This window comes from Chroicocephalus ridibundus, chromosome 13, assembly GCF_963924245.1.
Source record: "Chroicocephalus ridibundus chromosome 13, bChrRid1.1, whole genome shotgun sequence".
NCBI lineage: Eukaryota > Metazoa > Chordata > Aves > Charadriiformes > Laridae > Chroicocephalus > Chroicocephalus ridibundus.
In genome coordinates this window covers 11914986-11932293 of record NC_086296.1, presented here as the reverse complement: position 1 = coordinate 11932293, position 17308 = coordinate 11914986, and the positions used below count along the sequence as shown (strand labels likewise).

Here is a 17308-nt window from a genome sequence, read left to right as displayed (position 1 = left end):
CGGCGGCGGGGGCGGGGCCGGCGCGGGGCGGGGTCGTGAGGGGACGGTGTGTGCAGGGGGCCGTTCCCTGAGGAGAACGCGGTGTGTAGGGGCAGGACCGTCCCTCACGGGAGACGCGGAATGGGGACACCGGTACGAGGCGGTTCCCCAAAGGGGGATGTGGTGTGTGGTGAGGGCTGTTCTCTGGGGGGAGGGGACGACAGGGACGTCCCTGAGGGGACGTGATGTGAGCTCAGGGCCGTCCCTGGGGGGACCTGATGTGGGGACAGGGCCATCCCTAAAGGTATGTGGTGTGGGGACAGGGCCGTTTCCCGGGGGACGTAGTGTGGGGACAGGGCCGTCCTTGAGGGGACATGATGTCAGGACAGGGCCGTTTCCCGGGGGACGTAGTGTGGGGACGGTTGTCCCTGAGTGTATATGGGGACAAGGCTGCTCCACAAAATGGGGTATGATATCAGGACAAAGCTGTTCCTCAAAGGGGAGGTATGGTTTGAGGAGAGGACTGCTTCTTGGGGAGCTGAGGCAGTTGGGGTTCAGCTGCTTCTCAGCATTGCTGTTGACCACAGGTATGGGGTCACCAGGGATGTCAGGGCAGGGATTTTACTGGGGGGGGGTTGGGGATCATGACACGGGATAGACACACTGCTGTTCCTGCAGGTGAGATGTCAGGCAGGGTAGTGCAGTAAGCTCTGTTCCTGCCCTGGATGTTCCTTGCCCGGATCCTAGCAGCACAGAGGGGATTTTAGAGAGATTATTTAGTTTCCACCCTCTTAGATGCATCCCGAGATAGATACATAGATGCCACGTTACTGGGAAGTAGCTAATTGCCATTTTCTGACAGTGGTAGGGGTAGGTTCATAGGGTGAATCAGTAGGGAAAGAATTCCAGAGTTCTGTCGCTGTGTTTCCGCATCCTCAGTGCTTTAGGACATGGTCCTCTCAGCTGACCTGGTTGCTTTACATTTGTAATTAATGTTTGTTTGTTTTCCTGACCAGGCCTAAATGAAGTCCACAGCATCTTCCTGTCATTCTGCTTTTTTCACATCACCACAGAGAGCAGCATAGTATCTGTATAAATATCTTAGACATATACAAGACAGCCTTTTATTTTTAAATACATAAAATTTGTGCAGAGCTCCAGATGCAGCCCTCACTTAATAGTAGTAATATTAGCTGAATGAGTTGTTGGGATGTACATATATCCTGAGCTAATATAATGGTAGGATTGGCAGGAAGTGGAACCTCAAAGAAGGTGGGATTTGATCCTATTAGCTGCTTTGCTACAAGCATTGCAAGAGCCATTAGCTTTGATGTCTAACTGCACCCTGCTGGTGGGCCTGACTGACAAGTTTCCCCAGAAGTGATTCAGGAGTGACTCAGAGGCTAAGGTGTAGTTAAATGAAACACACTTGTTTGTAGTGTATATTAACTGACATTAACTGAACTGGTTAATGATCTGTCCTGATCTGATCTTTCTCATTGGAATGAAAAATAAATATATGCATCTTTAACTATTTTAAAATTACTTTTATATGTGTTTTGTTCTTACATTTGGTGGTTTTTTAAAACATTTGATAATGTATTGTATCAAACGATTATAAAGACTGTGCTCACTGAGAAATAAAACATACTTCCCAAAGGGTACTGAGTTGTGCTGGGCCTGTGCCTGTAAGCCAGCTCAAAGGGTGGGATGATACCACAGTTGTCCTCTTAGCAAACGAGAGAATGGAGATCTTAGGGCTTGAGAACATCTGTTCAGGGAGTGCAGGAAGGAGTTAGAATCAGATTAGTGGGAGACATAACACCTCAACAGATGTTGCAGACCTAGTGAGGGAACTTAGGAAATGCAAAGATAAGCAATGGAATCCATCCACGTACATGAATGCAAAAGAAGAAAGTGGAGAATAAGGATTATGAATGACTAGGGAAGAGTACATAAGGCAACAAAAGAAATCTGCAAAAAGTATTGGGAAAAATACATGAAACAGAGAAAGTACTAAGAAAATCCATAAGATGAAGAAGGAAAACAAAACTAGCAAAAAAACTTTCTTTCTCCAGGACTATAGGAATAGTCAATTCTTTCCAAAATAGGAAAGATGAAAGCATATTAGCAATATTTTATGCATCATCAGATCAGTTCACTATGCACACTTCTGCTTATATACATATATATATATATATATATATGGGTTTTTTTCCCCTGCTGTGGAGTTAATGATGTTAATCATGGCTGCTGTAGAGTAATTAAGAGGTTATACTCCAGGCTAAGTGTTAGAAAACAGGAAAATAATTGAGCTTGGATGAGACTGCTGTGCTAGAATGGAATGAAGAGAGTCAAGAAAGTCACCAGTATCACAGTTCTGTTCTGAATTCTTAGGGAGGCATAGGATTACTTTTTGTTTAAAGTTGCTTGGTAGATAAACCATTATCAGGTGAAAAAATAAGGTAAGAAGGACCCTTCAATATTCTGTAGAGAGATATACTCAGTAGTTTGGAAAATTCACTTAGCTTTAGATACCTTTTTTGTAAGATAAATGCTAAGTCTTGCCTATCTCCCAAAGGCACTTTGGTGCCTTTTGGAACAGGAGAAGCATAATTTATTTCAAAAGCAGAGGCTTACATTTCTTCCTATGTCTGTTCATAACAAAGCAGAAAATGCATGGACATTTTCCGTCTGTGGATAGGAATAAGACGCTGTCCCTTTCTCCTTTGCATACAAGGATATACCATCCTCTGACAGTTTGTTTTGTTTCTTAAATCTTGGTTTATCCTTGTTGATGCCTAAAACCCCTTTGTTATCTTCCAGAAGCTTTGGTCATCACTGTGGAATTCCTGGTATGAGAAGGCAGAGCGTCAGGGTAGAGAGAGGATCCTTGCTGAACTGCTGTAATCATGAAGGCAGTGGTTTTAATTGTTCTAATCATCTTCACTTTGCTGTCTTCAGGTAAGGCTGATGCACAGAGGGAAAGAGAAAGGTGACTTCTGGATGGGTTATCAGGATACAAACTCTAATATATGCTTTGATTTTGTTTTCTTCTGTGCAAAGAAGTTGCAGCTAGAACTGTGCCTGTGATTTCCATTTGCCTGTATTTTTCCTGTTTGATCATTGGCAGATGGTGACCCTGTTAGTTTTGAAGCAGCTTGATACACTAGTTTCTTAGCAATTCATTGAAGGTTTGTTTTCTTTGAATAGTTGAGATCTGTGTACTCATTAACGCTGTCAAAATTAGTCAGTGTATTTCAAGCTGCTCCCCTCTAAAACCACAATGGGCTCTTTTTGGAATTGCGCTGAATTAACATCAAAACGAGTACTAATGTCTGATGCTATGCTCAAAGAAATAAAAACTTAAATGTTTTAATTGTAAACATTATTTATTCCAGGCAATATATATTTTATAATATTAGCAGATTGACAGAGAGCCAAATGCTTAAACATCTGGAAATTACAATGTTAGAAATGTACTGTTTTCTGTGCGTTCAGTCCTGGTTTTCATTACATGGTATAAGATTCTCTCAAGTTACATAACTGCATGCTATTTTTATATATAATAATCATTTTTTTTTCTCCTTAAATGCATATATCTTCTTGAGATGTATAACACGATATATTTCAGAGTATGACAAAATAAGTCATACTACATGCAAGATGGAATAGTTGGAGTCTAAAGCAATAGAGGAAATTTTGTTGACATGTCTGGACTACTTAGGATGTGATTTCATAGTCAGTTTAAACCAACCAAACCCCTGACTTCCCCTGGAAAAGGAGGTTTTGCTTTCTCCTCCACTTCTAACCACATCTTCTTTCTTTCTTCTGGCATGGTTTTGTTTTGTTTTTTATTGGTTACATAGTTTTCAGCTGGAAAAAGATCTGACAACTGAATAGTTCAGTTCTGCTACAAATTTATAGAGTGTTCCTGTGCAGTTTATTTAAACTCTTTGTTTGGCATCCAGAAATGAAGATAATTTTTACCAACTTCCTGCTTGGAAGAGGTGGGGTTGTAAGGATTTGGTTGTTAATGTTTATTCAATGCTCTGTTCAACGTGGTACATGATTCTTCTTTATCAATAACAAAATTGTCCCTAGTTTCAGTTTTTCATGGTGAGTGTTGTCATGTAAGATAAACCTCTCTATCTTGAGAAGTGCGGCAAGTTACTTGTCATTGCTGAAGTAACACTTAGATAATATATTGTTTAAAAACAGAAGAAGGTCAAGAATTGCCATTGTAATTTCAAATAGTCCCAGATCCTCGCTTCCTGGATTGAGGCTTCCAGGGATTCCTGGACTAATTTGGTTTAACTCTTTTATAAAGTAGCATTTAATTGTGAACTTCTTCCAACTTAAAATTTTCATACTTCTCATATCTAAGGGTTTTCTGACCCTGGAGCTCTCATGTGGGTCTTATTATTTAAAATCAGGTAGTCCTTGTCTGGAACGAAAATGAGGAGGAAGTACCATTCTAAGAAAGCATGGCGCTCGGTAGCAAATGCTGTTCTAACAAAGCATGTAGCTCAGTGCTGTGAGACAGCTGGGAATTGGAACACCAGTTATTGTTTGTTTAAAAAACAACAATCCCCTCTCTAAAGACTAAATTCAACAAAGCTAAAACAGCTTGATCCCCTACCAACATCCTCCCTCCATGCCTCTTGTTCCTTTGCAGGCTTAGTTCTGACTTTCTAGAACTTTGTAACAGAAATATTAAGATTGGTATGGATAAATTGTGCGTAGGAATATGTATGTGTGAAAGCACCAGAGGAAACAGCACGGCAAAGGTTAAAAGAATGGCCTGTATTGATAACCAAGGACACAACTGACAACAATAAAACTGATAAACCCTGGGGAATGTATTGTTTACGTCAAGAGCAGAAGGTCTGTGCTCTGATAAGGTCAAATCACAGTTGGTTTGTTAGGAGAAAAACTGCAGTCTGATAACAGGAAGATGATAACAAGGTTACCCTACATTGTAAGTGCCATTCCTCTTCTTGCTATCCCAACAGGAAAACAACCATAGCCATAAAGATGTCCTTGCCTTTGTTTCCTCATTTTGTGTGGCAACCTTGCCTAAGATTCATAGAGTGTGAAGCAAGGAAGATTCTGAGGCTAGAGATCATGCCATAATAATTGTTGATTCTTGAAAAATCAACCTAAAAACTAGATTGCTGCTGCCAGTCAAGAGGAAGCGAAGAGATATAGTAAAGACTCAACAAAAAACATTAATTGTCTGCCATGTTGGGCAAAAATGGTCTTGGTCAAACTGCCTGGGCACATCTCTTGGGTGCCTGTAAGTATGTGGATATGTGAGTGTGAGTGAGCAGAATCAACTTACTTGTGAAGTTAAAGAAAAGAAAATAGCCTCCCTCTTCCATAAGGTCTTAAACTGAGGGGTTTTTTTCACTGAATCCTACAAATCTTGACTTCTTTTTTGATCCTACAGGGAAGAAATTCCGATGGTGCACCCTTTCTGACCTAGAACAGAGAAAATGTGCTGAACTGTCCAAAGCACTTACGGCTGCGGTGCCCCTTGCTACTGTCAATTCATTTGCTAGGATTTCTTGCATCAGAGCCCACAATACATATGACTGCATTGATAAAATCAGGGTGAGTTCACAGAGATTTTTAAAACGGATTTTAAGTCCAAATCCTCTTCTAAGAAGGAACTGGTAAACAGAATCCATGGGATAATAAAATTATACTGAACTGATGGTATTGCATATATGACAAAGTATATGGTAGCTTGAGAGGCAAGAATTAAAACCCGTGAGCATTCTAGTAGATGTACTACTTTATTGCAGCTCATGTCCTTGCAATCTCCGGGAAATAAGTAAAAAGCTGCTTGGAAATAAGTGGACAAAACCAAACTACTAAATTAAAACTTCTTCAGAGTATTCTCGTTGCTTGTGGGGTTTGGTGCTACTCTGATTATAATGAATATTTTCTCTTCCCTTTCTTACCTACTATTTATAGCCCCTAGTCAATCATTTCTGAAGTAAAGAGCAAAGCTTTTTTTCATGTAAAAATCTTTAATTTCAATAAGACATCAGACCATTTCTAAATGTAAGCTCTATACCAGTTCTGAAATTACATTTTCATAATGTTGTATGCTTTGAAAAAAATTACTAATGAAAAATGAAGATAAGCATTTGCTGTAGAATGATTTCGGTAACATACGTAAACCTCATTTGTAATAGAGAATTTCAATTTCCATTTTCATTCAGTCGCAGTTGCCTTCAATGAGTCCAAATCTGACCTGGAAAACAAAACAAAGAAAACCTTTCTTGTTGGTTCAGGGAATAATTATTTTGTCTTTTCATTCAGTCCTGCAACCTTTGTTAATAGACTTCAGTTCCGTTTTCTGTGTGGTTATGGAAAGATTACAGCCAGCAGACCTCTCAGAAAGATTTGGGGTCTTGGAGGAGCAGTAGGAGGAAACAGGGCTTGCCTTTTTTTTCAGTTGGCAACAGAATTGTGTTTTTGGAATGGAAAGACGAAAGAGAAATTAAGAAAGGATATTGGCAAAGAACAGGTGTTTTTTGAAGGTAACTGAGCCTTCATAGCTAACATTTCACCATGCTTAGTAGCAGAGATTCAATTAAAAACAAAACAAATGCTTGTAAAAGCCACTGGTTACTACTTCTCAGAAAGAAACTGCTCTTGAAGCTGCTCTGTTCATTTCCCTGTAAACACACTTGTTTTGAGGGTTTTGCTGTTGTTTTTAAGGTGAATAAAGCAGATGCTGCCTCCTTGGATGCTGGAGATGTTTACTCTGCTGTAAAGCTATATGGTTTGACAGTGGTGGCAAAGGAGATCTATGAGCAAGGTAGGTTTATAAAGCAAAAGAATAAGCTGTAGTTCTGATTTGGCTAATAAATTGCTATGCAGTGAAAGTCAAGGCTCAAAAATTATTGAAAAAATCTATATGTTTTCAGTAACTTTATAGGAGTATGGAAGTGATTAACAACTATTTCTAAAATACTTTGTGATGATGAAAAAAGTACCAGTGGTGGTTTGTATCTAGTAGCCTTTCTGCCTCTGGCACTGCCACTATGACAAATTGTCTGTATCTACCCCTGCCCACAGCACTAGTGCACTGGAGTTCTACATCTTGCAGGCAATAAGAAGGGATTTATTCCATCTGTGTCAATTCTTATACCATACTCTTTACTAGTGTAACTGAACAGTTGCTAGCAGTTCCTTAAGAGATTAGCTTCTCTCATGAGTTAATTCTCTCCTTCTCACCCTAAAGAGACAAGAATATAAGGTGGAGAATCTGGTTATGGTAAGATTCCTCTTAATTTGTGTCAGACCCGAACACTCTGTGCAATGAATGATACATAAGGCAAGAATAAATAAGTCTGAGCCAAAATCAAGCATACAGTAGAAAATACTTGTTGGACTTGAATCTGAGAAGGAAGCCAGATTAGCAGATGGATATAGGAAAAGACTAATAAGAGGACAGTTTGAGAACAGGATTGAATTTTGGTTTGGCTGAAGAACCATGAAATCATAGTTGAATTGATATGTTTCAGTAGGTAAGTATGTTCTGAGTATAAGACATAGGAGTTCTTTCCGTTACAGTACCTAAAGAGTGTCATACAAATGTTCAGAATTCTTGAGTAGCAATTGCATTGGGTGATGGAGCTGGATGATCTTGTAAGCCTTTTCCACCAGATTTTTAGGTTCTTGCTTTGCACATCACTTGCATTTCTCAGTTTGGCAAGGTGCCATGTAGCCAAGTATATGGTAGAGAAGCTGCAGAATTGTGATTTAGTTATTTCTGTTATATATTTTATTCTATCGCAGGGAATTGTGTGTTTGCTGTGGCCATTGCCAAACGAGGAACTCTGGATATCCAGAGGCTACGAGGTGCACGCAGCTGCCACAATGGAGCCAGATGGACATCAGGCTGGAATATTCCACTTGGCTTTCTCCTTGCAAGCAATGATCTTTCCTGGGATGAGGCGCAACCTCTGAGCCACGGTGGGTGATAGGAGCCACAGGGCTATGTGTCTGCCCTCAGCAAAAATGTCTGAAATACAATCAGACGTAGAATGTGGAGAATGAAGGGCTTTCTGGATGAGACATCCTCTTGGAATGTTTTTGATACTGGCTTTTAGCCCTCTTCAGAACTTTTCTAGTGATCTCAAAGCAGCAGAATTGTTACCAAACCAGGAAATCTTTGTATTCTATATACATCAGGGAACAAATCTTTGCAATATCTAGCCAGCATAAGAATCATTTCAACCAAGAAAAATTTGATCATTCTGTTTCCAGCACATGTTCCAAATTTGAAGTTTAGACAATGAAGCTGCATTTGTTGATTTATTTATTAAAGCACCATAGTCCTAGTTATGCCCATGATATATTTGCCCCCTTTTCTTTCTTCCATTTTTCCCATTTGACTTTTTTCTTCTTTTTTTTTCTTTTTTTCTCCCTACACCTGCAGTAATCAGTGAGTATTTCAATGCAAGTTGCATCCCTGGGGTTGGTGTTGCTGCTCCTCGACTGTGTTCTCTCTGCCAAGGACAGAAATCCTATGTCAGAGACAAGAACCACTTCTGTGAGACAAGCAGTAACGAACCCTTCTATGACTCTGAGGGAGCCTTCAGGTGAGCTCTGTGACACCTGTACTGAATTTGCTTTTGGGGAAAAACAACTGGTAATGGAGGAAAAGCCAGGTGACGTGTTAAGATGGTATTTGTCTTCCTGCAGGTGCTTGAAGAATGGAGTGGCAGATGTTGCCTTTTTAGATCATCTAACAATTATGAGTGCCACAGGTAATCCTAAAAACGCAGATTCCTTTTAACCTCTGTCTGTGCTCTTTCCTGCATGGGGGATATGCCTATTTTTTTGTTGTTTCCAGGGAAAAATCAATCCCTGCAAGCAGTTCTGTGGTATTTCTTGGCTCTCCACACAAGTCAGAAGGAAACAGAAGAGGAAAGAGCAAGGGAGCAATAATTGCTCACAGGAAATTTTTAGAATGGGAGCAGACAGATATTTTTATACAGGTGATGTCTTTAGCCTGTAGTCTCTGATGCAGCTGTCAGTATTTGCATTGCCTGAGTTATAAGATTGCTTTTAAAATTCAGTGTTATTGAGCTGCTAGAATGTGCAGTTCCCATATACCTGTCTTGTATTTTTAAACTCAGTTGAGCTCTATGTCGACATTTTTGAAGGTGGTTACCGGTAATATTGGCAGGTAAATGTTCTTTAAACAAACGTATTTACAGAGATACAGTTTAAAGAGTATTTTGGAGTACCTCTGGCTAAGGTCCCTCTATGTGTTAAGAGAAGAGTTTATCAAAGACAACTTTCCCAAATGTGCTTGGTACACTGCGCTGCTTGAATAATCTTGGAGCGACCTCCTCTGAAAAATGTTTTACCTTCCATCTCTGTGCCTGCTGCCAAATCGTGTCTCATTTCATAGATTCATGAGTGTCTTGTTTCAGAGGCAGAACAACAGGAATATGAACTCTTATGTCCGGATGGGACTACGGCTGAGCTGACTGAATACAGCACCTGTAACTTGGGCAAGGGGCCTGGCCGTGGCATCATCACCCGCCACAACTTCCAGAAGATCACCAACAAATTTCTTACCATGATCCAAGTGAGTGGATATTATAAGCTGTATGGCTCCAGACACAGGCTTTTCTTCCATCTTTGTGTGGAGATTACCACCCAGTTCACCTTCTTTCTTGAGAAATGTATAGTTAGTGTGAAAAAGGACTAAAAATTGGTTGTTCTGGGGAAGGATCCTGCATTGGCTTTCCAGAAGAAGGAAAGAACCTTTCCAAAAGAAGGTTCTTTACAGAAGAACCTCTAAAGTGTTCTTCTGTAGAGGCTAGGAATAAATAATGAAAGAAGGGGCAGATGCCATAACACACAAACTGGGAAATGGCTAATGGTATTCATCCTGCCCTGGAGCTTACATGAATTCTTTCGTAGCTGAGGGGGACGCACCAATTCAGGCAGGGTTCAACTTTGTTCTTCTCTTTTTCTCAACTTAGAAATAGTTTCTGTTGCCTTGACATCCAGGAATCCATTTGAAGCTGAGCCTGAAATGCATATTTAAATATAAATGTAAAGGATTTTATGAAGCCATCCAGCCCTTAAAATAGTCCAGCAAACAGTGAATAATTCAACCCGGTGGGCTGAGTTGTGCTCACACATAGACGCTGGCAGATAGCAGTTGTACAAAATCTCTTCTTTATTGAGAGGTCTTCATACGCCTTTGTCAGTGGAGTTATAAACACATATCTTAGCTGTGTTCACCCACACATAGCAATGGCTGTGCAGCAGTGTTCCTACTCCACTTCTCAGTGCTTTCTTCTCTTCCAGTACGATCAGGCTGAACAAAGCTACTTTGCGCATGGTACTTCCTCATCATAAAGCACAAGATATCTTGTACCCTTTTACTGCACCGATCTTTATCACAAATATTTCTCACTCAGCTGTACTCCCTCAGTTGCCTTTCCAGGGCAGGCGTCATTGAGCACAGCCCAATAAATTTGAATAACTAAGATGGGGAAAAAAAATCTTCAAAAAAGTGAATCATATAATACTTTTAGGACTGGAACCATCCACTCAGTGCAGTACCTCTGGACTTTGTCCCAGTGTGATGGAAACCTTGAGTGCTATGTTACAAATCATTGATATGAAGGGAGGGGTGGATGAGGCTGTTACTGGAAGGTTGAGCAGATTTGTTGCAATTAAAAGTGTTGTTCTTATCCTAGCGCCTCTTTGGGCAAAAAGGAAAGGAAAGAGCCAGGTTTGAACTCTTCACTTCATCACCCTTTGGGGGAAAGAACCTGCTGTTCCGAGATGCCACTCAGCACCTGCAGCTTCTTGAGGAGCAGCTAGAGATTGCCTATGTCCTTGGTCTGGATTACGTTGCTCTTCTTAAGGGACTCGGCCATGAAGGTGAGAAGCCTTACAGAAGATTGTAGCTAAGGAAAGGGAAGAAAAAGTTGTCTTTCCATGTTATTCCTCCCTGCCAGGCGTGAATGCATAAACCTAAATGTCTCCTTAGCAAAGAACAGATTGGTGCATACGTGACATGGTCTCACTGTGTTCCTTCCTTCTAATGCAGGGAGCTCTTTGGAAAACAGTGTTGTGCGCTGGTGCTGCATTAGTGATGCTGAGCTGCGCAAATGTGAGGAGTGGGCGCTGAGCATCAAATCTGATCCGTTAGTCTGTGTCCAAGCAAATTCCATGACTAAATGCATTGAAATGATCAAGGTAGGAGACTCCCTCAGGTCAGAGTATATGATTAATGGCACAGGGTGTGTATGTCCTTGTCTGAGCAGAACAAGACGAAAAACAGCTTGTACACTAGAGGAACCAGTGGGAATGAGAGGGAATTTATACCAGGGAATTTCCAGCCAGCGGGGGAGTACAGCTTCTTGGTTACACAACTCATGCAAATCCCGTTTCTGTTATTTTCTATAATGCTGTTGGCAGAGTAGTGAGGCTGATGCCGTCACCCTGGACGCAACACATGTCTACATTGCAGGGAAGTGTGGATTGGTGCCTGTAGCTGCAGAATGTTATGGTAAGTGCTCATGTGACCTTAGCATAAGGGAGGGAATCAAAAAAATATCATTATAAATATTGTTAAATTTCCACAGTTTGTGATGTTTTGTGATGGACGCAGGAATCAATATATATTTCCAAATACACTTCCCAGCTCTTCCACTAACTGGCTCTACCATTTGGTTTGGCTGTTTATTATATCACTTCTGTAAAAGGGATAGAGATGTTGATATGGCTCAAGAGGATTGCAAGGTTTTTGATGGGGTGCTGCCATGTAATAGGAATGACAACAGTCACAAGATCCTTAATGGTAGTCTCTCCTCTCCAGGGGGAGATTGTGCCCCAGCTGCTAAGAGCACGGAGGAAACACGGAAACAAATTCATCTTAAGCACAAAGGTAACAGGACAGCTTTGAGTAGGCACAAGGTTTAGATTTTCCTAAGACTGCCTCTAGGATTTATGTAGGAATGTATTTGCATGTTGGTTTGGGAAAGAAATTGCTGTGCATGTTCTACTGTGAAGTCGGAGCTTCACAGATAATGCTGGGCAGCTAGGACAAGAGCTTTGTGGCTAAGCAAAGAATGCAGATCCTCTGCTGTAACTGAAGATATCCTGACGGGATGAGGGAGGGAAGAAGGGGGCTGTACCTGTCTGGAATATGTAATTGCCTTGGTATAACTGGTTGTTGTCATTGTTTTACAGCACTGCCACCAGTTTATGCTGTTGCCTTAGCTAAGAAAAATGCCAAACAGATTAACATTCGTAACCTTAGGGGAAGGAGATCCTGCCACAGTCACCTGTATAGTCCTGGAGGATGGTTACTTCCTTCCAGATACACAGTGGGAGCTCTGGAGAACGGTACTGGGAACTGTGACATTGGTTCTGGTAAGGACTGCTCTGGGTTGTCTGTTGACTAGACCATGGAAATTTGAAGCCCCAAAGTTGGGAGTAAAATGGAGATGGGGCCATGAGGATTTGGCCAGCAGGGGATGACTGGAGTCTCAGAAGGTGTTGAAGCAGCTCTTCCTCCTATCTGACTATGTGTGATTCTTCACACTATTTAGCCCTCTTCTTGCTAGCTATTAGGATCAAATTCCATTCCTGTCTTTTCCCATGCATGAAGAGGCTTTGGAAAACCTTTCCCTAATGTCACCTCAGTTTTCTCTACTCAGTTTATCAGAATTACTTTTGGAAGAGCTGCATGCCAGGAGCAGATGGAAGCCTGTGCAAGGTGTGCATTGGAGACAGTGAGGTGGAAGGGGCTCGAGTATCTAGCAGATGTGCTGCCAGTCACAACGAACGTTACTATGGCAATATGGGAGCACTCAGGTAAGCTTTTTGTCAGGGTCAGAAATGCAGAGCAATAGCCAGAATTGTCTTATTATTTTGCTGCTGGTTTTCTTTGGAGTTTGGTTTTTTGTTTTGGTTTTTTTGTTTGTTTGGTTGGTTTTTTTGTTAAATAACTGGCTGTATAAACTTTGGGTAGCATGTATTTTGTTTTGGTTGCAGTTGCTATGCGATACTCAGCTGATTGGTGATTTAAAACAGTCACGAAACCATTTCCAGAGCAAGAAAATGATTCCAAACATGTAAGGCTTAGAGCATCGGTACTGACTCATTAAAGAAGAAGGGACGAAAGATAGGTCAGAGAGCAGAGGTGATGCGGTAAGAAGCAGTGTAGGGTACAGGGGGCAATTAAACAGACTGATGATATTAAAAAAAACATAGTTGAAGCAGAGGCAAAGAGTATTAAAGGTGAAGGCACTCTTATAGAATATATATAATGCATTTAGTTGAATTACATTCTCTTTCCTGGCTAGGCACAGTTGAGGCTACATGGACATTGTGCCACAACTATGACTTGGGAGCTGCTTTAAGGGATGAAGGGGATTGTCTTATCAAATGTATAAACACTGTCCACCAAGATCTATGCTGACATCACTAACTTGTTCCATATTACAACCAAGTAATTACAGATGAGGGGGATACTTCCAGCTACTCCTGTTTTAGCTTCAGATGACTGTTGAAATGTCAGTCATTGTGTAGTGGCTGTCTCTGATAACGTCTTGGGTTTTTTTCTGCACCTAGGTGCCTAGTTGGCAATCCCAGTGGAAGAAGCTTCGGAGATGTAGCTTTCCTGGAACACTCTAACCTACTCCAGAACATACAGAGTGAGATGTGGATATTCTCTTTTCCTTTGAGAATATTCAATAGTGTCAGTTACTTCCCACACAGCAACTATCACTCATGAGGACAGCTTTTACAGGTTTAATCTAGGTCCATGAAGTTGTGTTTGTGACTGGAAAATTGCGGGAACCTTCCTGCATGTAGGTGTTCCAGTAAAGCTCAAAATTCAGATACTATTCAGTTTCAGAGAGGAAAGAGGAAGAATCACTGAGTGCAAAGATCAAGGTGTGTTTTGGAGTGGGTAATCATCCTTGGAGTCTGCACTAATTTTTTGAAGCTCAAAGCTTTAAAAAGCAAGTGACTTTCCCCACCAGACTTTCTCCCATAGGCAGCAGTAGTGCATGTGCCCGTTGTTTTTAATTGGAGTTTGAAGAATTAAAATGGCAGGTAAGGGCAATGCTGTGGGCTGTTTGTGCTGGGAGATGTTCTGTGGCTTCATTGTGACTTGGCAACTTCCTCATGTTGTTTCCACAGACACTTGTGGAATAAACAGTCCAAATAGGTTAATAGTCAAAAATACTGCAAATCCTTGTCTTTCACAGTTTCTGAAAACAACATTATTACTACACTGTGAAATGTTTAAATTTCTCTGGGAAATACTGATCTTTGTAACAGTCTAGCAATTGGATTTTGTTGATGACAATGGTTTTGGTTACAGTAGCTTAAATCCCCTCAATCTCTTAAATTATGCCTACTGCTCTAACAGCCAAAATATGCCGCCTTTTCATAGAGGTGAAGAGAAAGAGAACCCCCATTTTGTTAAGTGGTGCTGATAAAGCACACTGAAATCCTAATTTAGGCAATTTCACTAACAGAAGAGACTTTTCTAAGAGAGGATTCTTTCTAAAATCAAGTGAAGGTAAAAGGGCCTGGAAACCCACAGGAACTCATGCAGCAGTGAGCAGGTTGTTTGGGGAGGCAAAGGACATGCGGGCCGAATTGCTTTTTCAGAGAGCAGTCTGATTACAGATGAAGATGAGGCACGATAAGCTGTTTGTATGCCTTGATGTTACTCTAGTTCTTAGTTGATAGGTGCAGCTTAAGTTCACTGACATGTTTCCTCAGTGAAAACACTACCCTGTTCCTCATAAATGACCATGGAGCATGCTGCATTTGTTTTGAACATATTGACTAAACTTCTTCCTCTCAATTTTGTATCATTTTGCATGAGATTCACCCTGTCTTCTGATTTTATTTTTTAAAATGATTTGCTTTCATTTCATCTTCTTTTCAGATCTGGACAGCACTGGTTGGGCAAAAGGTTATACCGCTGTTGACTTTGAACTCTTGTGTCCAGATGGAACGCGCGCTGCAGTCACAGAATGGGCAGGCTGTAACCTTGGCCCCATTCCCCCCAGCACGGTTATGACTCGACCAGTCACTGTCACTAAAATCTATGACTTCCTAATGAAATCCCAGGTACGGCACACAACAGGGAAAAAGTTAGCATGTTATCACTTGTTATGTACAACTGCTGAAAACCCTTTCAAGATCAAAAGCTTTGTATACAAAATATATAAAATGCCTTCGGGTCCAATATGAAAGAAGAATGTGCATAGGAGATTGAGAAAATAATTATTTGGATTCTCTAAAGGGACATTTTGGCACCAGTTGCCATCCTGCAGTGGTCATACTTTTGCTGAGAAATAAGCCACTGCAAAACCGCATCTTTTTGTACAAATGACAGTGCTAGGTGAAACTGGAGCCTTTTTTCTGCTAGATCTTGCTATAAAACTGAGGGTCACCAGCTTAACCTTCCTCTTTATGATCCAAATTGTGGAATTTATTTCGTTTCTGTTTAGGAATCTCTGGGAAGCAAACCGGATTCTGAATTCCATCTCTTTCAGTCGTGGAAGTATGGTGAAAGCGATCTGCTTTTCAAAGATACTACTCAGTACCTCGTTCATGCAAGTCACATGAGCTATCGGGAAATTCTTGGAGTGTCTTTCTTTCAACTGGCAGAATCAGTGTTTAACTGTACACCTGCAGGTAAAGTCAAGTTCTTAATTTTGAGATAGAGAAAAATGCAAAGCAGGAAGGCTTCTGTGCATAGCTATTGGCCTTTTGTCTAGTCTGAATGGAGACGTATGGTCTACATAACCCTGTTAGTGACAATTTTCCAAGGAATACTGTGTTTGGGCTCCTTTAGAGCCTCTTACAACTCCTATCCAAAAGCAATGAAATTTGAGCTCTGTAAGAACAGAAAAACCAATACATTTTAAGGGCAAATACGAGGTTATTGAAATAGGCCTGGTTTACTCCCACTCTGAAATCTCTCCCTTCAATTCCAAAGATCAGTTCTGGGAAAAGGGAATATAATGTTCATTTGGATATGCCAAATTTGGGAAAAATATAAGAAATTTTATATTTAATTATTGATTTAACCTCCAAATAATGTAAATAATTTCTTTTTTAAAAAGAGCGCACTAAAGATCAAAACCTTTATAAATTTAAGGGATGGCTTTTTCATTAATCTCCACTGGAAGCTTATGAAGTATGTATTTACTAAAACTGAAACCGTCTATGAACTAGGGTCAAGCTCTTTTGGGATGTGAAAATTTGTACTGAAGTTAAATGAAGGTTACACAGTAAGTCAGACTTCTGTGAGTCTAAGTTGTTAAAGAACTGAAATTCAAAAGGGGAATTTTACCTCTATTCTGGTGTTTTAGTGAATAATATCTGAAGAATTTGTTATTTTTAAAGCTAATAGGATCTTTAAGTGTATGCTTTCTTACTGGTTTGTAGGCATCTTAAACTTCTGCAAACAGGATATCTGTGCATCCTCATCAAACTGATGGCTAATACAGAAGCCTTCCAAGGCTCATACATCACCATCAACATTGAAAACAAGGAAATATGCAAGTCCAACCTATCCAAAGCAATCAGCGAGAAAACAGTCATCTCTAGAAATGTATGCTGAATATTCTTGTGTCTTTTTCTTATTTTTTAAAACAGATTTTATGTTTTATGATAATGTAGTACTACTCATATGTCACCCCTTTCTTGTTTGGAGCATGACATCCTGTGGAACAGCACTGGCCAGTCTGCATAACCCACAGCACAGAACTAGGATCAGCAATTCTGTACAACCACTGTGGAGAAGTCATTTTTGTGGAAATAGCAGGGCTGATACCATGGACTAAAATATAGACTGTCAGGAGTGGCACAGGTTAGTCAGTAGCAGTTTGCCTTGCTTGTTTTATAAACTGTTTCCATGGGAAGAAAAAAAATAATCAACTGACATTTTTGTAGTTGCAGCACTGTCCTCCTAGGTAGTCCTTGCTGAATACACATGTAGGTTTTATATGTAATTGCTATCAGAATCAGTAGTCTTTTCTGCTTTTATCTGGGAAGAATGTACCTTCTGCTCCCATACAGATTTTTAATTAAAAAAAATAATTAAAAAAATCCTTCACCCAAAAATTTCCAGTCCTTCATACAGGATGCTCGTTGAGGTCTCGGAGGTGCTCCTTCCTTTCTTTACTGGAGCTTACATGCCACCTGCGGGACTCACGTAACACTGCACTTCAATCAGAGAGAAGTTATGAGAACAGAGGGAAGAAGTGCATCTGCCAGCTTAGTTTTGCCAAAAGCA

General features: G+C 40.5%; 1 protein-coding gene across 2 annotated transcripts; it reads left to right on the top strand.

The window, feature by feature from the left end:
- Window positions 1-39: 39 nt before the first annotated feature.
- On the top strand, window positions 40-17113 carry LOC134523101 (melanotransferrin-like). 2 transcript variants are annotated; one of them, XM_063351585.1, is made up of 18 exons: window positions 40-132; window positions 2809-2943; window positions 5432-5595; window positions 6715-6814; window positions 7798-7974; window positions 8441-8603; window positions 8707-8771; window positions 9444-9601; window positions 10728-10914; window positions 11084-11232; window positions 11455-11545; window positions 11855-11923; window positions 12229-12411; window positions 12699-12855; window positions 13615-13697; window positions 14948-15132; window positions 15516-15702; window positions 16459-17113. In XM_063351585.1, exons 2-18 carry the CDS (start codon window positions 2892-2894, stop codon window positions 16506-16508), a joined length of 2220 nt encoding a protein of 739 aa, XP_063207655.1. In that variant the 5' UTR covers window positions 40-132; window positions 2809-2891; the 3' UTR covers window positions 16509-17113. The 2 variants fall into 2 exon arrangements, with proteins under 2 accessions (XP_063207655.1, XP_063207654.1); XM_063351584.1 differs by having other exon boundaries at window positions 53-132; window positions 2806-2943.
- The last annotated feature ends 195 nt before the right edge of the window (window positions 17114-17308 follow it).

Coding starts and splice junctions, on each gene's coding strand:
- LOC134523101 (XM_063351585.1), top strand. CDS start 2,892: ATGAAGGCAGTGGTTTTAATTGTTCTAATCATCTTCACTTTGCTGTCT. Junction 8,604..8,706: donor GACTCTGAGGGAGCCTTCAG/GTGAGCTCTGTG, acceptor GTCTTCCTGCAG/GTGCTTGAAGAATGGAGTGG. Junction 11,546..11,854: donor TGTAGCTGCAGAATGTTATG/GTAAGTGCTCAT, acceptor TCTCCTCTCCAG/GGGGAGATTGTGCCCCAGCT.